Source organism: Bison bison, unplaced genomic scaffold (assembly GCF_000754665.1).
Source record: "Bison bison bison isolate TAMUID 2011002044 unplaced genomic scaffold, Bison_UMD1.0 scf7180017864072, whole genome shotgun sequence".
Lineage (NCBI taxonomy): Eukaryota > Metazoa > Chordata > Mammalia > Artiodactyla > Bovidae > Bison > Bison bison.
Window position 1 is genome coordinate 11,281,800 of NW_011494644.1, and position 24,457 is coordinate 11,306,256.

The 24,457-nt window shown below is 45.7% G+C and overlaps 1 protein-coding gene across 1 annotated transcript; it reads right to left on the minus strand.

Moving 5' to 3' along the window:
- Window positions 1-5,712: 5,712 nt before the first annotated feature.
- On the minus strand, window positions 5,713-7,293 carry ZG16 (zymogen granule protein 16). The gene is made up of 3 exons (XM_010837436.1): window positions 7,042-7,293; window positions 6,724-6,859; window positions 5,713-6,028 (listed from the first exon to the last, which is right to left on the minus strand). Exons 1-3 carry the CDS (start codon window positions 7,151-7,153, stop codon window positions 5,713-5,715), a joined length of 564 nt encoding a protein of 187 aa, XP_010835738.1. The 5' UTR covers window positions 7,154-7,293.
- Between the last annotated feature and the right edge of the window lie 17,164 nt (window positions 7,294-24,457).

The following is a 24,457-nucleotide window of genomic DNA, read 5'->3' on the forward strand; positions in this document are numbered from 1 at the left end:
AGATGGTGACTGCAGCCATGAAATTAAAAGACGCTTATTCCTTGGAAGGAAAGTTATGACCAACCTAGATAGCATATTGAAAAGCAGAGACAATACTTTGCCAACAAAGGTCCGTCTAGTCAAGGCTATGGTTTTTCCAGTGGTCATGTATAGATGTGAGAGTTGGCCTGTGAAGAAAGCTGAGTGCCAAAGAATTGATGCTTTTGAACTGTGGTGTTGGAGAAGACTCTTGAGAGTCCCTTGGACTGCAAGGAGATCCAACCAGTCCATTCTGAAGGAGATCAGCCCTGGGATTTCTTTGGAAGGAATGATGCTAAAGCTGAAACTCCAGTCCTTTGGCCACCTCATGTGAAGAGTTGACTCATTGGAAAAGACTCTGATGCTGGGAGGGATTGGGGGCAAGAGGAGAAGGGGACGACAGAGGATGAGATGGCTGGATGGCATCACTGACTCGATGGACATGAGTCTGAGTGAGCTCCGGGAGTTGGTGATGGACAGGGAGGCCTGGCATGCTGTGATTCATGGGGTCGCAAAGAGTCGGACATGACTGAGCTACTGAACTGAACTGAACCGATATATCCATATTTACTGGGTTAGAAATGAATTCAAATTTGAAACATGTATTAATACACTTTAAAAAACTACAGAAACAAATCCATAGAGACAGAAAGTTGATTAGTGATTGGCAGGGGATGGTAAGGAATTGATGAACTGGAACTGTTGCTAATAGATTGAAATTTCTTTCAGGGGTGATGGAAATGTTCTGAAATTAGACAGTGGTGATAGTTGCACAACACAGTGAATGTACTAAAAACCACCAAAATGTACACTTAGAAATGATAAATTTTATGTTATATGAATTATGTCTCCATTTAAAAATTGCCCAAAATTGCAATAATAAACTTTTTACATACAACATAGATAACATTTTAGTTTTTAAAATGACAATTTTCCAAAGCAAAAAAGAAGAGTGACATTGTTTTACCTTTTTACAAACCTAATGTCTGGTTTGAACTTCCCAGGTAATCCAGTGATAAAGAATCCACCTGCCACTGCAGAAGACTCAGGAGCCTCTAGTTCTATCTCTGGGTAGGAAAGATCCCCTGGAGTAGGAAATGGCAACCTTCTCCAGTATTGTTGGCTAGTAAATCCCATGGATTCTGGTCAGTTACAGTCCATGGGGTTGCAAACAGTTGGAGACAACTGAGCTTGCACACACAATGTCTGCTTTAAGATGAAATAGCAGGATTCTTACATGTGTTTCTGTATAGTCAGTCTGTTGTAATATCACACATTATATAACCTCTTGAAAACTCAGCAATATACTCAAGAAAGAATTTAAGTAAAAAGTTAAATGGTATCTCAGTTTTTTAATGAAAATAGTTTTGACCTTGCAGACCCCTAACTGTCTCAGGAATCTCAAGAACTATTAGATGATTGGCATTTTGGTCTTCCCTGCACTTTACAGAGGACTATTTGGGCTTCCCTAGTGGTGCAGACAGTAAAGAATCTGCCTGCAATGCAGGAGACTTGGGTTGATCCCTGGGTTGGGAAGATCCCAAAGATCCCCTGGAGAAGAGAATGACTACCCACTCCAGTATTCTTGCTTGGAGAATTTCATGGACAGAGGAACTTGAAGGGCTACAGTCCATGGGGGTCACAAAGAGTCAGACACGACTGAGCAATTAACACTTCCATTCAGGTTTTCACATCTGTTGTCAGTCCCCAGATATATGGTAAGATACCTGCCAGAAATAGTGAAAAGAGCATAGCTCAGGGAGTCAGGACTTCTAAAATAAAAAAATAGCTTAGGTACAGGGCTTTGTTGCCAGGCACCTGGGGTCAAGATATTTAACCTCTTTGTGCCTTAATTTCCTTAGCTCTTGAAAGGGAATGATGGTTGGATCTACTTCCTAGGGATCTGCGTCTGCCTGGTGGCAATTCCAATTGTTAAACACCTGATATTCCAAGAGAAACAATTAAAAAAAAAAAAAAAAAAGAAAACCTTCCAAACTAGATCCTTAAGTAGCCAAGAAGAGCACAGTTGGATATAAGAGCTGACACCAGGGTCTTTCCTGGTGGTCCGGTGGCTAAGGCTCTGTGCTCCCACTGCAGGGAGCCCAGGTTCAATCCCTGGTCGGGGAACTAGATCCTACATGCCACAGCTAAGAGTTCGAATGCTGCAAATAAAGATCCTGCCTGCCTCAACAAAGATCGAAGATCTTACGTACTACAACTAAGAGCTGACACAGCCAAATAAATAAAGAAAATAAACATTAAAAAAAACTCAATGAGTCCAAAAGCTATTTAGTTTTTCTTTTGTACTCCGCATCTCAGAGAATATCTTTCTTCCCAGATGCCCAAGCTACTGATGTGGTAGTTCTAAATTCTCTTTCACTCACCCTCTTGCATTTACTTATCAATTCTTCTGAGCCTATCTTCCCCCTCAAATCTCTCAAATTCTTCCCTTTCCTCTCTTTCTCATGTTATTGCCTTTGTACAGACATTATCATTTCTGATCTAGAACTAGTCTCTTAACTGTTTTATCTCATCCTGCTTTATCTTTCTTCCATTTCCCCAATTTACACCAGAAAAATGATGTACAGCTTATCAATCCAATGGGCAAAATTTGATTCGGTGCCATCCCATAGCCCATAAAGTTTAAATAGTTCAGTATTATGTTCATGGTTCCTGCCTTTCTGTGAGGCTTCTTCTTTTGCCCAATTGTGCTTTGCATTTTGCCTGTACTGAATCACTGAACCATTTTGCCTGTATCGAATCATGCCAATCATCCCACATGACACAGGGGTGCAGTCAAAAAGTGGGATGAATTTTATGTGATTTATATATCAATAAAAATATAGTTGTATAATATTCCATTCCATGGACTTGAGAGAAATATCTTCATATTTCTACATAATCTAGACTTAGTACTGTTCCTCCACAGACACACACACACACACACAGACTTCCCTGACCTCCCAGAGAAAGTTAACCCTCCTTTTGGCTCTCTTAGCATATTATGAAAATCACCTTTGTTATGCCACCAAACCAACAGTTTTAACTAGAGGAAAAGAACCAGATCTTCAGTACTCTTTGTATTCCTACCCTTTAGCAGGGACTATTTGGTAAATGTGTGATTAGCTTAATTCAGCACTCTTAAAACTCAAGTTTTTAAGTAAGGGGACATTTTCCTTAATCTGCCAAAACCTAATAAGGACTAGATAAAAGCCAGGAATCCCTCCCCTTAATTCCCTTCTGCCATGGCTGCCCCATTGGTGCCAGTCCCCTAACTGGGTGAAAAAAAAAAAAAAGAGGCTTTCCTAAAGTTGACCAAATATCTGATCTGTCAAAAGGCTGTCAGATTCAGCCACAAGAAGGACTAAAGTATTGATATATGCTGTAACATGGGTGAAACTTGAAAATACTATGTTAAATGGCAGAAAGTAGACATAAAAGGCCATGTTGTTGTATAATTTGATCTGTGTGGAAGGTCTGGAATAAGCAAACCTATAGAGACAGAAAAGAGGGTTACTAGGGGCTGGGGGAGAGGAGAATGGAGAGTGACTGCTTCATGGGGACGGGGTTTCTTTTTGAGGTGATGAAACTATTCTGGGATTAGAGAGTGATGATGGTTCCACAATCTGTGAATACACTAAATACCTCTGAAAGGCATACTTTAAAAGGGGGAATTTTGGACTTCCCTGGTGGTGCCCTGGCTAAGAATCCACCTGCCAATGCAGGGGACATGGTTCGATCCCTGCTCAAGGAGGATTTCACGTGCCATGGGGCAACTAAGCCCACATACCACAACTACTGAAGTCCATGCACTCTAGAGCCAGGGCTCTGTAACAAGAAAGGCTACCACAATGAGAAGTCCGTGAAGGACAAGGAAGACCCAACCAAAAAATAAATAAAAATTTTTTTAAAGGGTGAATTTTATGGGTCTTCCCTGGCCAGCCAGTGATTAAGACTTCGTGCTTCCAATGCAGGGGGTGTGGGTTCCAACCCAGGTTGGGGAACCATGCCAATCATCCCACATCACACAGGGGCTCAGTCAAAAAGTGGGGTGAATTTTATCTTATGTGATTTATATATCAATAAAAATATAGTTGCATAATATTCCATTCCATGGACTTGAGAGAAATAAAGGCATTTTTATAAGAAACAGACTAATCATGAGTTTGTATCATGCTAATATTTCTTTATAAAATTACATATACATGACTGTTATTTTTGTCTAATTGGGAAAAAATGTGACCGAAATTCCCTGGGATGTGAATAAACCTATTGGGAGCAATGAGGAATCACCACCACAAGCACAAATATACAAACAAAAAACTGTCAAAAATTTGGGACCGAGAACTAGAATTTCCAAAGCAACTACATACCCTTAAATCCTTGCTGAATATGTCCAGTCCCTTAATGCTTCCCCTGAACTCTAAGCAGCCCATTCAGTCCACAGAAACATGATGGAAAATCTCCACCCCAACCCCACCTCCTGGAATACCCTTTTGTTTTGAGGGTAAAATTGGCAGCGTGGGCTTCCCTGGTGGCTCAGTGGTGAAGAATCCGCCTGCCAATGCAGGAGATGCAGGTTCGATCCCTGGGTTGGGAAGATCCTCTAGAGAAGGAAATGGCAACCCACTCCAGTATTCTTGTCTGGGAAATCCCATGAACAGAGAAGCCTGGCAAACTACAGTCCATGGGGTCATAAAGAGTTGGATACAACTGAGTGACTAGACAGCAACAACAGTTGGCAGAGTAGAAGCTGCTGAGGTGGTGACTTCCGGAGGAAAGAACTGAGGTCTGAGAGAGCTGAGCATGGACCCCAGGACTTTCGTGTAAAGGCGGGAACTAGGATGGGGTAAATAGCCAGAGTCCTTGGCAGGCACTCGGGCTAAACTTTGGGAGTTGGGTGGGTTCTGGGAAAAAACGAAGGATGATGAACCAGGCACCCACAAACAGTGGGTGGGTTGAGGTCAGGAGAGTGAGGTGACAGCCTGTCGGTGGAGAGGCACTGTCTCAAGAAGACAAAGGAGGAAAGGGTTGGAGAGTGAAACATCTGGAGTTTTGGCGTTAAGCCACGACTTTGGCCTTACCTTCAGCCTCCAGTTTGGGTAAACACTTGAAAAAAAAGAATCAGTTCAGGCCAGAATCTTATCTCTTCTATATTTCCAAAAGTTATCTCAACTGAAAATACTTTTGTAAAATTTAGTTATTTGGGGCTGTGCTTTGTTGCTGCACTCTGACTTTCTCTAGTTGTGGCGAGCCCTGGCTACTCTCCTGTTGCGGTGCATGGGCTTGTGGGCTTAGTGGTTGTGGCGAATGGATTTAGTTGTTCCTCGACATGTGGGATCTTCCCAGACCAGGCATCGAACCAGTGTCTCTTGCACTGGCAGGCAGACTCTTAAGCACTGGACCACTAGGGAAGACCTCATCTCCTCTTGATAAATTATGAAGAAAAGCTCAGGATTCTTTCACCTCTCTCCCTCATCCTCCCACTCTTCCCCAGACTAACACACAACAAGTAGCCAGAAATGAGATTCGCACATTCCTACCCAGAGTCAAGAGGTGCATCCCACTAGCTGTAGTCATGCCCTTTTATTGTTTGTTGTTTTTTTTTTAATTGAGACATGGTGGTTTTTTTAATTGGATGGTGGTTAGTGGTGAGTGGGTTCCCAGGTCCCCATTGTAGGGTTGCGGTACAACTCAGCAGCTCTCATAATCAGAGGGGTAGAGGTCCCAGTGGAAGCCGATGGCATCAATAAGGGAGCCAGCTCGGCCACTGATGAATCGTAGCACAGTGTTGGGGTACAGGGGGACAGCGTTGAAACTCGTGCCTGTGTCTTTCCCGAAAGACAGGAAGCGGAACTTGTCCGTCACAAAGACCAGCTTTCTCAGGTAGGTCTTGTACTTTCCCGACACCTGGACAATGGATTCCCCAGGGTAGAGAAAGATCTCATCCAGGTCTCCCGAGGTGCCGCCCACATAGTCGCTCCACACCGTGCCGTAGCGCACCTGGAGACTAGGGGTGGAGTGAGGAGGGAAGAAAGGGAGACACTGAGTAAGGTGATCAGAATACAGGAGCTGTTGGCCTACAGGCTGAGACCTTCAGACTAGTGACCGAGGTAACAGCCCTGAAGAGTGTGAGGGTTGGATGAGCCCTGGAAGGGCATACACAGAACTTCAGCTCCTCATCTTGCTGATGATCAGGCTCACAGAGGGAAAACAGCTTGCCTGGAATCACCCAGACAGTAAAAATCAGAGCTTGCCTTTGGAGTCTACATTCCCATTGGGCCCCCACCCCTTACTTGAAAGAAGAAAAGGTTTTGTTTTTTTTTTTCCCAAACATCTGAAAGGCCCCCACGAGGGGAGAGACTTGTTCGTGCTGTGCCAGGCTCCAGTGTCAGAAGGACACATGTTTGGGGAGAGGCATCAAGCTAGAGAAGGAGGATGCCAGGTGGGATTTAAACCTTGGGTGGGGGTAAACTAGACAATGCCCAGGTCCCTCAGAGTTTAAGGTATATGATTTACTCAAGATCACACATGTGGGAGTCTTACAGGTTTCGGCAGCACAGGTCTCAAATTCAAGTCATCTAATAACTTTTCTATATCATGTTATCCCTGTGACTTACTGATGTGACCCACAGTGACTGAGACCTTCCTAATTTAGTAAGATCCTAGAAGGTCGCCAAAGCACAGAATCTCGAAGACGCTTACCCTACGATGTAGTAATTGCTGACTCGAATGCGAATGGCAGTGATGGGGCCATCCAGCTGGTTTCCAGACTGGGAGAATCGTTCTCCTACCCCACCTCCATATTCTCCACTGTAGGAGGAGGCCCTGGGCTGAATTGGAGGGAAAGGAGGAGTTGGGGGCAGAAATCCCCTGAGAGCTCAGTTTCTGCCCATCACCCCTCTTCCTCCCACAACTCGGTTCCAACCACCCCAAGTCAGCCTCTGAAAGCCTTGGCTGCTCGCAGTGCGGGCGCCTGTCTTCCCCTGATCTGTCCTGGACTCCGGGCTTCTCGCTTACTCTCTGTGGCAGAGGCTGAGGCACAAAGTAGGGCGAGAAGAGCAGCAGTCAACATCCTGGGGCTGGAGTGAGAAGAAAGGAAGTGAATAGTCGCCCTTATCCCCTCGAAGGCCATTTACCCAGGTGCCTCTGACCTCCAGCTGAGTCTTGGGGTTCTTGGTCCTTCAATGCAGACCTCATCCACTCAGTCTTGGGGTTTGAAAGAACTGCCCATAGTCTCTAGTCCTGTTCATCACAGATACTATCTTATGTGTCCTTAATCCCTCTCCCTCTCCCCTGTCTGGCTACAACCAACCCTCCTCTTCCCTCCCAGGCTAGATCAATCCTGACTTTCTATCTGGATTAAGCTGTGTCGACCCCTGTTCCCTCCTAGCACAAAGCAGGAAAGGAATTTTCTAAAGAAGTGAGGGACTTTCCTGGTGGTCCAGTGGTTAGGACTCCGCACTTCCACTGCAGGGAGAACAGGTTCCATCCCTGGTTGGGGAACTAAGACCTAGAAGCCACATAGCAAAGCCAAAAAAAAAAAAAAAAAGTGGAGGACATCTCCAAATTATAGAGATGGTTGAGTTCATCAAACCAGGAGTCTGAGAAAAGCCTAAAGGAAGTCGGGCTGGGGTAGATTGGCCCAGCTTGTGGGGCATCTGGGGCATAGTATAAATTCCTAGGTTGGTCCTTTTCTCAAATTGGAAAGAAAGGAGCATTTTAGAGCATTTATCTGTCACTTGGAGAGTGAACACGGTAATAGAAGAGACAGCCAGTATCACCATCCAAGCAGTTCTGGTGGAGATGGGATAGCCCAAGAAGTTTGAGAAGGAGCTGGAATCAGCTCAAGATATTAGATCCCAGGTGCCTGGTCTATTTGTCATACCTCTTTCTCTGCTAACACAAATCTGGCCATGGGTGTATCCCCGGTGTCTCCAGCCCTACAGTTGAGATCCAGACATCTTTACACCTAAGACTAGCTCCGATTCAGATGCCCCAGGTAGTTGACATCCAGGTCTCTCCTGCTGCTCAGTCTAGGAAGTCTCTTCTTCAGCTGAGCTTGAATTTCCCCCTAACTCAGATCCAGGAATCCCTGTCACCCCTTAGCCCACACCTCTGTCAGCCCTTACCTGGCAGTTTCAAGTGCAAAATAGCCCCCCTAGAAACTTCCAGATCTCTTATACCAAGTCCAAGCCCTCCCCCTGCTGTGTGAACCTCACCTCCTGAACAAACACGACCAGACTCCTAGGATCAGTTGTCAGGCAGGATCTGGAACTTATCCTATCCCAAGGGTTACAGGTGGCAGGGTGGGGCCAACTCTGGGCCAAGGCCTAGATCTCAGGAGAGGCAGAATAAACTTGAGAAAAGATCACCAACCGAGAGACCAGCAGCTGTGTGCGGGCAGCACTACTCATCACCTGGTGCTATCGAGGGTTCTCCCTCCCCTGTTTGATTTCTGCTGGTGCCCTTACCTGCAATCTGCCCTCTCTCAGGATAAACATTGCCCTCTCCAGGCATTTGAAATATAGACTGTCTTGGAAAGGGATCACACTCCCAACACCTTATACTATTTGCTGGGCAATTTTTTTCTCTCCTCTCATATTTTATATGAAAAAATTCAAAGTACAGAAAAGTTGAAAGAATATACAGTGAACATCCATATGCTCACCATGTAGATTCTGTCATGGTTAATTTTTTTATTAAACTGAGTCAGACGAAACAAAGCTCTACTTCATTAAAAAATAATTTTATGTATTTATGTTTGGCTGTGCCGGGTCTTCGTTGCTGCACCGGCTTTTCTCTAGTTGTGAGGAGCAGGGGCTATTTTTCGTTGCAGTGCGCAGGCTTCTCACTGCAGTGGCTTCTGTTGTTACAGAGCACAGGCTCTAGGGGGCGAGAGCTTCAGTAGTTGCTGCAGGAGGGCTCAGTAGTTGTGGCTCGTAGGCTCTAGAACACAGATTCAGTAGTGATGACAACGCATGGGCGCACCTGCTCTGCGACACGCAAGATCTTCCCGGATCAGGGATCGAACCCATGTCTTCTGCATTGGCAAGTGGATTCTTTACCACTAAGCCACCAGGGAAACCCTCTCATGGTTAATATTTTGTTGTACTTTCTATTTCTTCCAACCATCCATCCTCAATCTGTCAGCCTCTTCACAAACTTTTTCTCTCTAAGAAGAGTGACTTGAGGCAACACCTGCAGATCCCCCTCCCCGGAACAGATAGTCAGTTTAGTGGGCAAATGGGAAGCTGAGGAAGAAAAGCAGACAGGACCTCCCCGGGGGGCCGTGCTGGGCCCTCAGGACTTCTGGCACCATAGCTGAATCTGTCTGGCACTGTAGCCCACACAGGGCAAAGACTCCCTTCTGTGGGTCTGAAACTTCCCACGATTGGTGTCATCGATTTCTTCTGTCAGCCCTTCTCTTCTGGGACCCCTCCAGGACTCACCCTCTCACCCACTGAGGTAACAGGTCAGAAGGACAGAGGCCAGGGAGGGACTGGAACCATTAGCCTCGGTTATTAATAACCAGGAGCCCAGCATTCAGAGGACAGGCTCACCATCTGGTGCTGAGGACCCATCCCAGGAAACAAAGGAGCCCCACCCTGGGGAGCCGGAAGTAGGGCGGGGCTCCTGGTGAGGAGATTCCGAGATCTAGGAGGGCAGTCAAGGATGAGCTGTGTGATCTCCCTTCTCCAACCTTCTGCGTGTCCAAAACAAGCACATCCTGGTGCCCACTTTTATCTCATTCCAGCCATTGTGTCCTCTTATGGCTTTTGTCTTTCTTTCAGTATTTATTGTTTATTTGGTTGTGCTAGGTCTTAGTTGTGGCATGTGGGATCTTTCCCTGACCAGGGATTGAACCCAGGTCCCCTGCATTGGGAGTGCCAGAGGCTTAGCCACTGGACCACCAGGGAAATCCCAGCTTCTGTCCCAGCAAGTGCAGCTTCCTTGCACTTGCCTTTCTCTCCCGATTCTCTCTCCTTCCTTTAATGTCTTGATCTTCGCCTGACATCTCCTATCCCAAGGTTTTCTCTTTATGTTCCCTCTCTCAGTGCCTTTTTCCTTCTGTTCTTCTCTTCCTTCCTTGTCTCTTTGTCTCTCCCCAACTCTCTCTCTAACTCTGCCCTCACCCCTCATTATCACCCATTTCTTTCTTCTTTAATAGGGGCACATCACACAGTCTGTGAAAAAAATACTGGAAATCAAAGATGGCAGCTCAGAGAGATCTGAGCGGAACACCTTGGGAAAACTCCTCCGGGACCCTCAGAATAATCTCTTACATTGGTCATAGGTTCATTTTCATGCACCCACCCCAACAATGCTGTGATCCAGGGTCTCCTCTCTGCCTGCAGACTGGGTTCTGGGTTCTGGGCAACAGTTCCTTAGCACCCTCTCCAGCATGACGGAGATGCCCTTCCTCCAGTGGGAGGGGTCTCAGGGTTCATCCTCTGTCCTCCTGGAGACAAGGAAGGCCCCTGTGTAGCTGATGCAGGTAACTCTAGAGCTTGCTCTGATGCTGCACCTCAGGAGCCAGAAGGAAGAGGCAGAGGCCATGGAACACCAGGCCCCCCTCTGCTTCTACCTCATTAGCTCCCCTTTGAACTCTTTCACATTTAACCCATGTGCCAGCTGGGGACCTACCTGTCCCAGACTATGAGCAGTGAAAAGCACACCTGCCCTGGTCCTATAGACCAGGAAAGTCCAAAGCCTTCCCAAGCTTTCTGCTCTCCCAGGCAACTTACACTCTGTCACCGTCTCCTTCGCCCCCTTAGCAAAGCAACTCACTCAACATATGTTTATGGAGCATCTATAGGTTGGAGGCACCACCCCAGATGTTGAAGAGATAGCAAGGAGGAAGAGATTCAAATCCCACCCCTAAGAGCTTCCACTCCAGTGAGCGCGTGCATGAGTGCTAAGTTGATTCAGTCGTGTCTGACTCTTTGGGACCCTATGGATCGTAGACCACCAGGCTCCTCTGTCTGTGGGATTCTCCAAGCAAGAATACTGGAGTGGGTTGCCATGCCCTCCTCCAGGGGATCTTCCCAACCCAGGGATCCTTCCAGTGGGGATGGGTGGGTGTTGTCAAATGAACAACGACATCACTGTAGGAGGTGTGCTATGAAGAAACCGTCAAATCAGAGTGAGAACATGAAGAGGGATAGGGAGGCTGCTTCTCCAACTTGGAGGGTTCTCTGGTCCGTAACATTTGTGAAGAGACCTGATTGAAGTCATGAAGAGAAATACAGCTATTTGTGTGAAGAGTGGACCAGGCAGAGGGAACAATGAATACCAGAGCCCTGAGCAGGAAGCACGTGGGATGGGGAGGGCAGGGTGGCTGGTGGTAAGTGAGGGAAGCAGGTGGGAGGCAAGTTCTGGGCAGTAGCCAGTGGGCAGAGGATTCAGGGAGAGGGAGATGTGGTCAGAGGTTTGGAATCTTTCCGAGAGTGAGGGGAGCCACTGAAGGGTTTTGCCTTTCAAAAGAGTTCCTTGCAGGACTTCCCTGGTGTTCCAGTGGCTAAGACTCTGAACTCTCAATGCAGGGAGCCTGGGTTTGAACCCTGATCAGGAAACTAGTTCCTACAGGCTGCAAATGAGCGTTTGCATGTTGCAGCTAAAGATCTCTCACGTCTCATTGAAGATTGAAGATCTTACATGCTACAACTAAATAAACTAAATAAATTAACTTTTTTAATATTAAAAAATGTCTAGTGGGCAAAGGTGACTCTGCTAAGTTGCAAAAGGGGCTTCTACCCCCTACCCCACTGTTCTTCATGCCCCACACGTTGCCCCTCAGTGGCCTACAGTTGGCTCATGTTGCTCCAGCTACTTAACACGCTCTCCTCTTTCTACCCACCCAGTACCTTCTACCCTTAGGAGAGTCTGCCGTATCACCACCACCACCACCACTGCAGCCACTCTGTGCGCCCTCCGCCACAGCTTCTCTCCTCAGCTCCCTTCTCCCAGGCTCTGAACTGAAATCAAGCTCCTTTCTCTGACCTCCAGCTGTGCTTCCTCCATCACTTGTTATCGTTCAGTAGCTCAGTCATGTCTGACTCTGCAACCTCATGGACTTCAGCACGCCAGGCTTCTCTGTCCTTCACCATCTCCCTGAGTTTCCTTAAACTCATGTCCACTGAGTCGGTGATACCATCGAAACAGCTCATCCTCTGTCGTCCCCTTCTCCTCCTGCCTTCAGTCTTTCCCAGCATCAGGGTATTTTCCAATGAGTTGGCTCTTCACATCAGGTAGTCAAAGTATTGGAGCTTCAACTTCAGCATCAGTCCTTCCAATGAATATTCAGGACTGATCCCCTTTAGGATGGACTGGTTGGATCTCCTTGCAGTCCAAGGGACTCTCAAGAGCCTTCTCCAGCACCACAATTCAAAAGCATCAATTCTTCGGCTCTCAGCTTTCTTCACAGTCCAACTCTGACATCCGTACATGGAAAAACCATAGCTTTGACGATACGGACTTTTGTCAACAAAGTGACCTCTCTACTTTTTAATACGCTAAGTTCGTCATAGTTTTGCTTCCAAGGAGCAACTGTCTTTTAATTTCTTTTCATTTCCTCCATCACTAATATGGTTCTGATTCGCCTGCACTGTAATTTACCTGTTTTCGTGAACTCCTCTACTGAAACAGGAGCCCCTCCCACAGCAGGGACTATGAATCCACCTCTGAATCCTGGCTCCTGCATCTTACCTGCCCCAGACCAGGTGTCCTCCAGAAAGGACTGTCAAATGCCTTGGCTGCAGCGAGACTCCTAGGAAGTGTACCCCCCGCCCCCGTTTCTTCACGTAGCTAAGCCTTTTTTCTTGCAGGGAGGGCATGTGGGTGTCCTTCAGTTTCTCATTCACAATTCCTCTGGAAAAATTCTGTATTCAGAAGAATACTGGGTGTAAAGGCAGAATTCTGTGTTGAGGTCCTCCATTCAATACTTCTTAGTTGTGTACATTTAAAGAACTCACTTCATTCTGGAGAGCCTATATTTCTGCATTTACCAAATGAGAAAAAAATCTCCAGATCAAAGCAAATCCTAAACTACAGTGTTTCTCAAACTGTAGATCTTAAGACACTGGTGGGCCATGAAATCAATTTAACAGCTCAGGACCAGCATATTTTAAAAATGGAATAGAAAAGAAATGAAGAGAGCAGAGCATGTAACAAAGTTAAATACTGTGGGCTTTGGAGGAGCTTTTTTGGCTACTCGGCTCAGGGAATCTTATTTCCCCAACCAGGGAGCAAACCTGCACCCCCTGCAGTAAAAGCGTGGAATCTTAACCGCTGGACCGCCAGGGAAGTCCTTACATTGTTTTTTGAAATAGTGCAGTTAAACACTCTGCATATGTAGTGGGTCACGATATAAAATGTTGCTTCCTGTTATGAAATGTAGTAAAAAAAAAAACTTGAAAAAAAATGATATCTACTTCTGTCAAAGGGTAAGGTTCCTGTAGAGTTCATTGATATAATAATGCATTTGGTTGAAAATTATTAGGCTAGAAGTCTAGACCCTCTAGGGCAGTAACTAAAGTGGCTCTAGATTCAGGTAGGTAAATGTACAATGTTAATAATTTTTAAAAATTGAGATACAATTGACATATAACATTATATTAGTTTCAGGTATACAACATCATGATTCAATATGTGTATATATTACAAAATGAGTTAATCACTTTTGAAATCAGAAACCTATAATAATGTACCAAGAATTTGTGGACAGACTGCTGTATTATGAAGAGACATGCGTTTAAAGCCTGATTCCAGTTTTCACTCTTTTCATTACCTACTGAGCCTCGGTTTCTTCCTCTGTAAATTGGAGATAATGAGATCAACTTTTGGCAATAAACCTGGCACGTGATCTGTACTGAGTAAATGTGTATTCTCTCCCTTGAGAATTTCACAAAACATGGCCTTCCTTTTTGATCTCTTCAAGATAAAGATGGTTTAGGAGGCCATATCTTTTTCATCTGCAGTTAGCTTTATCTTAAAGCTTGGCTCAACTCGAGTTTAGATCCTGGAGATCTTGTCAAATGCATCATAAGACTGCAAAATAATTTTGTGTAAGTTGGCTTGAACAACTCAAATTAAAGTCACTTGGGAACCTGGTTTTAATTTTCTTTTATTGAGATATAATTACACAGTAACTTTTTTTTTAACCTGTTTTTGCTTTCTCTTACTGAATTGCTTTATCCACTGCAACTTTTTATTTTTCCCTTTGTTTAGTTTTTTGTTCCCTTTAATCTGTTTTGCTCCTCTTCACAAAAATAATCACTCTCCAGAACGTATAACAATATAGTATTCAAAGGGATGAAATCCCTGTCCATCTGAGTTGTAAATCAGCCAGTGCTCATATATGCTGGATAAGTTGCTACCTATGTGGGAGTCATTCCACCACAATGCCCTCTTTCTTGCTTTGTGTCAGAAAGAATTCAGCTAAAAATAGGAGCATGTTTGGTTTCCTTGACACATCACATGAGGTTCAAAGAGTCATCTGCGCTCATGCGTGATGTGTTCTGCAAATGCATTAAGACAGAGATACTGTGAGGTGCTGGTGAAGAGTACAGTGTTGGCATTCAGCCACCACTGCTCAGATGGTGTGTGCCCGGGGCAAGTTACTTATTTATTTATTTTTAAACAGGAGAAAATCAAAGTTTAATAACACGTATATTTGGGAGAGAGTCAGAAAAAACTGAGTAACTCACCAAAGTGGCTGTAGCCCTGCCAGCCTCATCTAAAGACAAAAGATGTTAAGGGTGAGAGAGTCAGCTCTGGGAGGTGACCAGAAAAAAAAAACACGGTAAACAAGGAGCCCAAGCCAGTCAATCTTAAAGGAAATCAACCCTGAATATTTGTTGGAAGGACTGATGCTGAAGCTCCAAGTAAACAAGGGTGATTGTGATGCAGGTTTAAACATTGTCTTCTCTGAAGATAAGAATTTGTAGAGAGTTGATAATAAAATTATGGAATGCTTTACGAATTTGCTTGGCATCCTTGCACAGGGGCCTTGCTAATCTTCTCTTTTTTCCTACAATTTTAGTACATGTGCTGCTGAAGTGAGCACCTGAGGCAAGTTATTTTACTTCTCTCTGCTTCTGTTTCCTCACCTAAAAAAAAGGGTGATAACCGTACTCACCTCTTAGGATTCACTCCAGAACGTGGCCTGGTGCATGGTGAGTGCCAAGGAAATGTTTCTATATGAATCAAGAGTGCACTAGTAAAACAAATGTCTTATGTTCTAAGGAGGGGCTCCATCCAGTGGAAATGAGAAAATCCTAAGATTCCTAATTACCCCTCACGTTTTAGTTACACACCTAAATCATACATTTCCAGCATTCTGTATATACGCCTTGATTTTGTTCTTTTCCTTCCCAGTTGAATACAGTGCAGACCAACTGCTCATTGCACATCCAGCTGAGAGTCATTGATTTTAGCATCCATGTGCTCACATGCTCAGTCGCTTCAATCATGTCTGACTCTGCGACCCTATGGACTGTAGCCCGCCAAGCTCCTCTGTCCATGAGACTTCCTAGGCGAGAATACTGGAGTGGGTTACCATGCCCTCCCCCAGGGGATCTTTCCAACCCAGGGATAGAACCTGAGTCTCCTGCATCTCCTGAATTGCAGGCTGATTCTTTACCGCTGAGCCACTGGGGAAGCCCCATTAGCATCCACAGTACTTAGTATGTCTCAACTTTGTCCCTATTGTACCAAGGTCATGAGATCTTGCACGTTTTCTCTAGTATCATCACTTTTTCACGTCCACTCGTTTTATGTAAGTGAAGGCAAAATGGTCAACTAGCCACAACTAACCAGACACACAGGCTAAAGTAGCTTGAACTTCATGTGATCAAAAACATTTATTAGGTCACTTGGAAAATGGAACTGGAGTGTCCCACCTGAAGGGACTCACAGCCTTATGAGGGGATGTGGGGATAAAGGAATGTATAATTTTCAGAGTGCAGTGAGTGAGAACAGTGGACGGGCATATGGGGATTCAGCCGAGGACAGAGAAGGAAAGGATCTCACCTGTGGCCAGGAAAGTGTGGTCACCGATGATGGGGTAGCAGAAAAGAGAGGAGCTGGCTGAGGTCCATCCAGCACAGCCACTTATCTTGGGCAAATTACTTAAAGTCTCTCTGGACCATCATTAATAAAAGAAGGATAACATCTGCTTCATTAAAAAAAATGATACAAATGATGGCACTTCCCTGGTGGTCCAGTGGTTAGGACTCTGCATTTCCACTGCAGAGGGCATGGCTTCAATTCCTGGTCAGGGAACTAAGATTCCAAAATTGGATGGCCAAAAGAAAAAAAAGATATAAATGAACTTATTTACAAAACAGAAACAGACTCAGATATAGAAAGCAAATTTAGGGTTGCCAAAGGGGAAAGGGTTATGAGAGATAGCTTAGGAATTTGAGATTAACAGATATACCCTATTATTATAAAATAGATCAACAACAAGCCTCTACTTATAGTACTTATCTTGCAATGACTATAGTAGAAAAGAATCATTTCATCGTACATCTGAAACATAAATCAACTGTACTTCAATGTAAATAAATAATTTTTTAAAGAAAAAGACCCACTTCAAAGGGTTATTGTTATTATTTTGGCTGCACCAGGTCTTAGCTGCAGCGCTCGGGATCTAGTTCCCTGACCAGGGATGGAACCCACGGCCCCTGCTTTGGGAATGCGGAGTCTTAGCCACTGGACCACCAGGGAAGTCTCAAAGTGTTATTTTAGAGGATTAAATGAGATAGGAAAATGTGCTCAGTAAACTGTGAGGCACATAGAAGACGGAATTAGTTATAGCCAGGAGCAGTATCATAAGAGGAATAGATAGTTGAAGAGGGTAGGATGGTCAGTGGGGGGGAACTGATCATCAAAGTGAGAACCTTCATTACAAGAGGACAGTATCAGGGTAGATCAGGAGGCAGCCGATGATTATCCCCCCAGGCAAGCCGTGAATGGAGCCAGGAGCAGACCATGATATTCATGATGACTAATCTATCCTTGCTGGGGTGGGGATAAGCGGCAAAGGGGGGCCAACTCCACTCTGGGAAGCTGAGAATCAACAACGAAGAGAGCTGGGGCTCCTGCCAAAATCCTCAGCTTCTTCATGGGAGAGAGGAAGAGATTATTGGCTGATGGGGGGTTGGTGGCATTGGGCAGGACCCTAGGGAAGCAGTGAAAGGTTTGGAAGAGGCACTGTCCAGAGGGGAGAGAGAGTTGCCCAGATCCGTGTTAAAGGGTGACTAGACGCACTGACTGATGGGTTGTTTGATTTTCTCCAGTAGGACAAAGGACAAGTGGTTGTATTAGTTCAAGGGGAAAGGCTGGTAAGGGCTGGAAGGAGAGGGGTTGAAGCAATTCACAATGATGTCAAGTTTATAGAGGAAGCAGAGTGAAGTCAGGGAGGGTGGGTAGTCAGTGATGGATTTCTGGATGTGGGCACCAGGAAATAGAAATGTCAATAAGCTGGACCAGAGGGTGGAGCGAGAGAAAGGGGAAGCTCAGAGCTTGGGGAATCTGATGGTCAGTGTAGAGCAATCCTTAATGGTAACAAGATTTAAGGTGGTCCCTAATGTGAAGAGGCAGATTCTTCATGGTCTTGAAAGATAAGATGAGAAGAAAGTGCTGAATGCAACTCTTTGTGTAAAGTATCTAGTATTATCACCGCAACAGCCCTTCAAGTTGAGGATTTGTGAAAAATGAAAATTCAGACACAATGAAGAAGATTGCCAAGTCCCTCAGAATTATTTGCCAACAAAGGTTCGTCTAGTAAAGGCTATGGTTTTTCCTGTGGTCATGTATGGATGTGAGAATTGGACTGTGAAGAAGGCTGAGCGCCAAAGAATTGATGCTTTTGAACTGTGGTGTTGGAGAAGACTCTTGAGAGTCCCTTGGACTGCAAGGAGATCCAACCAGTCCATTCTGAAGGAGATCAGCCCTGGGATTTCTTTGGAAGGAATGATGCTAAAGCTGAAACTCCAATACTTTGGCCACCTCATGCAAAGAGTTGACTCATTGGAAAAGAATCTGATGCTAGGAGGGATTGGGGGCAGGAGGAGAAGGGGATGACAGAGGATGAGATGGCTGGATGGCATCACTGACTCGATGGACATGAGTCTGAGTGAGCTCCGGGAGTTGGTGATGGACAGGAAGGCCTGGAGTGCTGCGATTCATGGGGTCGCAAAGAGTCGGACACGACTGAGTGACTGATCTGATCTGATCAGAATTATTAAGATGGGTGGTGGTGGTTTAGTCTCTAAGTCGTGTCTGACTCTTACGATCCCATGGACTATCCTCTGTTCATGGGATTTTCAGGGCAAGAATACTTTTCCTTCTCTAATTAAGATGGGAAGCTCGGGTAATTCCCTGGTGGTTCGGTGGTAAAGAACCCACTTGCCAATGAAGGCTGCTTGAAGCTGAAACCCAGAACTCTGATTGCAGTAACATTATTTAAGAAGGAGTCTTTGGGTTTCAGCCAGGATGGGTGACATAAGCTCAGCAGGACGAGAGCGCGGTTGTCCTCCCCAATGCCTGCTCATGATGCTCTTCTAGCCTGAGGCTGGTGGCCTCCACATATCGCCCAGGAGCCAGGTTCACTGAGGTCCTCCGCAACGTGGACGGGGAAGGTGTGGAGTTGACATTGCCGGAGGAACATGAGTTATGAAGAGGAGAAGTGGATGAACTCAGCAGTTGTAAATTTGGCCACCCACATTTCCTCAAAAAGTTACCACAGGACTGAGAAATTCTACTCCCAGGTATATACAGAAGAGAAACTGAAACATATGTCCACACAAAAACCTGGACCTGAATGTTTCTAGCAGCTCTACTTGTAATAGCCAGAGTGGAAACAACCCTCCCAGGAAAGGATGAACAAAGAGTGGTATGTTTCACGTTTCTTGAAAGTTCGCTTTATGCCACTTCGCTTTTATGAAAGACCTACGTTAGTACCTGTTTTCACTAGCCTGAAGAAATCTGAAGAGGATTTTTGCTTTTACAGTAAAAGGCGAGAGTAATACTGTGTCTCTTTTGTAGCGAGTGGTTATAGAGGCAGCGCTTACCCCATGCCTGGAAGTGGCACAGTCAAGCTCCTTCCCGGAAACTACACTCAGCGTTCAGTCACCATAGTCTTCAATGCTTGTGTGTGAGCATCTGTGCTTTCTCTCTGTTTATTTTTTGCATCCATTAGTAAGATACATCCTAAGATAATGACTTCCTTATTTTATGCCATTTCAGTTTACGAAATGCTTCATAGGAATGCTCTACTTTCAGATAGAGGGGAAAAAAACCTAAATATTCTATGCTGGAATATTATTTATTCAGCTATAAAAAAGGAAGGAAGCATTGCTTCATGCAATAGGATGGACAAACCTTGAAAACAGTATGTGATATGAAAGAGGTAAGACACAAAAGGCCACAAATTGTATGACTGTATTTATATGAAATATTCACAACAGACAAATTCATACAGAGAGAAAGCAGATAGTGATTGCCAGAGACTGAGGGGAGGAGGCGATGGGGAGTGGGTAGAGGGTTTCCTCCTGGGGTGATGAAATGTTCTGAAATTAGATGGCGGTGATTGCACAATTTTGTGAATACCCTACACACCACTGAATTGTATGCTTGAAAAGGGTGAAATTTACCATATGTGAATTGTATAGCTCAATAGAAACAATGATAAATAAATAAGCTTTGACCACCCAGTGCTGCTTTATGGAGACAGTGCAGCTGTGAGCAGTGAAGTGATGTATCCAAGAGCCATTTGCTACCCCTTGGCATCAGGATGGGAGAGCTGGAGGAAGGATGAACTTGGATGGAGGAGTTTTCTAGAACCAGGATACAAGTGAGTCCTCCAGTTGGATCTCAGGTGACTAATGACCCACAGAGTTAGTATTCCTTTCTGATGAATGGGGCAGTGATGGCCAGGTATGTTGTAAAGGACATGAAGTTTGATGTTTTCTTAAGAGAGTCCACTTTCACCAGAATAAGGCTAAGTATGATCAGGCTCAGTACACATAGGAGTTGGGGAAAGTTGTGGGAGCCTCTTCAGCCCTCCCTTCTCCTGGAAACATCTGGTGGGCTGCAATGCATCAGAAGATGTAGGTTCAGGTATTGACCACTGAAAGCCGCAGACTGGAATATACCTCATTGACTTTCTTAGGGGCACCATGGCAGAAAAATAGGGCCCACAAAAGCCACCACATGGGCAGGAGCCCCACACATACTCAGCTCAACTGATTGCTCCTTCAAGATCCATCAGGTCCAGTTACCTCCAGATGGGGCTTCTGCATAGGGCTGCAGAGAACTGTTTTTGTTTTTTGTTAAATACTTATTTAACAGGTCATAACATGCAGAATCTTCTATCTTCATTGCGGCATGCAGGAGCTAGTTCCCTGACCAGAGATTGAGTTGGGGCTTCCTGCATTGGGAGCACAGAGTCTGAGCTACCGGACCACTAGGGAAGTCCCTTTTTTTTGTTTGTTTGTTTTAATATCAGTGGCTGGAAACTTTATGTATTTATTTGCCCAATGGCACAGTTTACGAGGGATCTTAGTTTCTTGGCCAGGGATCAAACCTGTGCCACCTGTAGTGCAAGCACCAACTCCTAACCACTGGACTGCAGGGGAATCCCCATTTTAACAGCTTTTAAGTCTACACTGCAGTAGCATCAAGGACAACCGTATTGCTGTGCAAACATCACCATCCTCAACCTGCAGAACTTTTTCATCTCCTCAAACTGAAATTCTAGACCCATTAAACACAAACTCTTCATTCCCCCTCCTCCCAGCCCCTGGCAACCACCAGGGCTCTTTCTGTCTATCGAAGTTTGACTACCCTAAGGGCCTCACATGAGTGGAATCATATAGTGTTTGTCCTTTCGTGTCTGGCTTATTTCACTCGGCATGATGTTTTCAAGGTTCATCCATGACGTAGTATGTTTCAAAAGATCCTCCTTCTATTTTAGGCCTAAATAATGTTACATATAATATAAACAATATTTTTAATATAAACATTTTGTTTATCCATTCATCCATCAATAGACATGTGAATTCATTTGAGTTATTTCTTTTAGCTATTGTGAATAATGCTGCTATAAGCATTAGTGTGAAAATGTGTTTGAGTTTCTGCTTTTAATTCTTTTTTTTAAATTTACTATTATTTGTTAAAATACTTATTTATTTGGCTGTCCCAGGTCTTAGTTGTGGCATGTGAGATCTAGTTCCCTGACCAGGGATTGAACCTGGGCCCCCTGCATTGGGAACAAAGAATCTTAGCCACCAGGCCACCAGGGAAGCCCCCGCTTTCAATTCTTGTGCATATACGTAGATATAACATTGCTGGACATACGGTAATTCTATATTTAATTTCTTGAGGAAGCAGTTAAAAGAAAGTTAAGCCTTTCTGTAAGTGATGAAAAACAGTTAAGAATCAAAACAGCCAGTTTGATACCCTGAGAACAAACAAACAAACAAAAACATACCTGTTTTTTCTGGTTTTTAATAATGTTTACTCTTCGAGTGGGCTTCCCAGGTGGCTCAGTGGTAAACAATCCGCCCGCCAAGCAGGAGCTGAAGGTTCAGTCCCTGGGTCTGGGAAGAGCCCCTGGAGGAGGAAATGGCACCTCACTCTAGTACTCTTGCCTGGAGAATTCCATGGACAGAGGAGCCTGGTGGGCTACAGTCCATGGAGTCACAAAGAGTCCAACACAACGATTAAACAACAAAGTGCTTTTTTTTTAAACACAGATTATTTACAAGAAAACAGATAAAACAATTTTCAGCTTTTATTTACTTGGAATATATTTTAAAAAGAAAACCTTTTTAATGCCATGAATACGTGTAACATAAAATTTACCATCTTAATCATTTGTACATATCCAATTCAGTGGCATTAAGTTCAGGTTTTATTTTAAGGTTTATAGTCTCATCCAATTCTAATCTCATTGGGTTTCACACAGGTCATAAGGCACAGAGCCTTGGGACTCTCTTTCCTCCTACTCTCATCCCTGCCACATTTTGTACTCCTTCTGGCCCTTCCCTCAAAACCACGAGGACAAAGAAGTCTGAGTCAGGCTGCCTTTGTGACCATCCTTTGTAATACACTAACATTTCAACAGATTTTGGGCAGCCCTTCACCTTAAATGGCTGTTATTTTGCAAAATGAAATATGTATTCCTAGGAAGTGTTGTGCTGTATACAGGTTGTATGCCAGAGAAGGGATTTATATCTATAATCCCCCCGTCCTCCGATGGACATGAGGCGTAAGACTTAGGGCACAACATGTAACTTGTTTAGGGCTTATCTGTCCTCCGTCATTGAGGGAGTCGACCTAGACGATCTGTGAAAGGCTCAAAGTCCAGGAACTGATGATGCTCTCCTTGACCCTCAGTGCTAAGGGAAAGGAGCCGAGATGGCAAATGTTCACTGTCTTGGTGGTTGTTGCTCAGTTGTTCAGTCGTGTTCGACTCTTTGTGACCCCATAGACTGCAGCACGCCAGGCTTCCATGTCCTTCACAATCTCCTGGAATTTGCTCAAACTCATGTCCATTAAATTGGAGATGCCACCCAACCATCTCATCCTCTGTCACCCACTTCTCCTCCTGCGCTCAATCTTTCCCAGCATCAGGGTCTTTCCAATGAGTCAGCTCTTCCCATCAGGTGGCCAAAATACTGGAGCTTCAGCCTCAGCATCGGTCCTTCAGTGAATATTCAGGGCTGATTTCCTTTAGGATTTAACTGGTTTAATCTCCTTGCAGTCCAAGGGACTTTCAAGAGTCCTCTCCAGCACCACAGTTCGAAAGTATCAATTCTTTGGTGCTCAGCCTTCTTTATGGTCTATGGTCTCACATCCCTACATGACTACTGGAAAAACAGTATACAGACATTTGAGTATACAGACATTTGTCAGCAAAATGACTTCTCTGCTTTTTAGTATGCTGTTGAGGTTTGTCATAGGAGCAAGCATCTTTTATTTTCATGGCTGCAGTCACCATCCACAGTGATCTTGGAGACAGGCCTAAGCACATTTTTTAACCTGGATCTTTCCCAGAAGCCTGCCATTTTTGCTACCTGAGTCTCACCTCATAGCTATTTTCCAACTGAAACTGGGGCTACATGGTCTGAAGAAAAGGAGATATATGTCCATGAAAAACACGGAGAAGGTAGGGCAAGCAGGAGGGGGTGGGGGCAGATAGCAAGAGCGGGACTAGGGGAGGGCCCAGTGGGCAGGGCAGGGCAGGGCCACAGCAGCCACCTGGGAGCAAGTAGAGGGGGCCACCTTGGTGGTTGGGATGGGCTCTGTCTCTCTTTCTTGGCTTCCGAGTATGTGTTCTGAGGTCTGGGGGCTGGCTATGGGGTGACACCGAGTTCGGCAGAGCTATTGCCCATTCCGGCCCCACCCCTTGCCAGGAAACGCCTCCCCGCCGCAGTGACCACATCCCCCCAGCAGGTTGCCTGGGAAACGCTCCGCAGGGGCTGGGGGATCCAGGGCACAGTTGCCCAGCAACAGGTGGTGCCCTCCCTTCCGCCCTCATGTGAGGCAACTGTCCAGCACCCTCTGCTCACACAGGGAAGAGCGGCTCCGACGGAGAATCAGGAGCCCAGGACCCACCGCCTGAGGTGAGGAGCATAGGAGGCCCCTGAAGATGGGGGACCAGGGGGACAGCCAGGAGGTGAGCAGAGACAAACAAGGGAAACGGGGTCGGGCAAGACTGGGCAAAGCCAGAGAGGTGGGGACGGGGGTAGAGGTGGCACCTGAGACCTGGCACAACAGCAAACCCAGGGGAGCCTGCAAAGAGCAAGACCAGCTCCAAGGAGGGTTGTGAAGGCCAAGGAGCACCCAGGGTGCCGGAGCTGGGCCCACACACAGGGGCAGGGCTGGGATAGGTCTCACTTCCTCACCCGGCACTTCCTCTTCCAGGCAAGACCCAAGCGGGGCTGAGACGGGAGGAGAGGAGCCCTCAGGGCCCTTTGAGTTTGATCTGAGGCACCCTGAAGTCTGGGAGGAAAATACAGCTTCCAGGAAGGGCCTGGGGATTCTGAGCGGGAGGGCCTAGCTGTAGACCCAGGTGGGCCCTGACCCTCTGGCCGTCTGGCTCCTTCCCACCCTTTCTGGGTCTCCGGGCTCCTCTGTCTGCATGGGTCTGTTTCTCGCCCAGATGTCTGGGAGCCCGGCTCCCCTCTGTCTCTCTCCTCCCCGTGTTCACACACCTGCGGCCCCCCTCTGTCTCTCCTGGTGGTATCAACCTTGTCTCAAGCACTTCCTCTCCTGACTGCTTTCTCCTCAGATGCCTCCAACCCCACAGCCGCCCTCAGTGCAGACGGAGGCCTCCTCATGGGCCCCGCTGCCCTGCGGACCCTGCATCCCCATCATGTTGGCCCTGGCCACTCTGGCCGCTGTCTTCCTCCTGGCCACAGCTGTG

Coding starts and splice junctions, on each gene's coding strand:
- ZG16 (XM_010837436.1), bottom strand. CDS start 7,153: ATGGCCTTCGAGGGGATAAGGGCGACTATTCACTTCCTTTCTTCTCAC. Junction 6,860..7,041: donor TGCCTCAGCCTCTGCCACAG/AGAGTAAGCGAG, acceptor CTCCTTTCCCTC/CAATTCAGCCCAGGGCCTCC. Junction 6,029..6,723: donor AGCAATTACTACATCGTAGG/GTAAGCGTCTTC, acceptor CTCCACCCCTAG/TCTCCAGGTGCGCTACGGCA.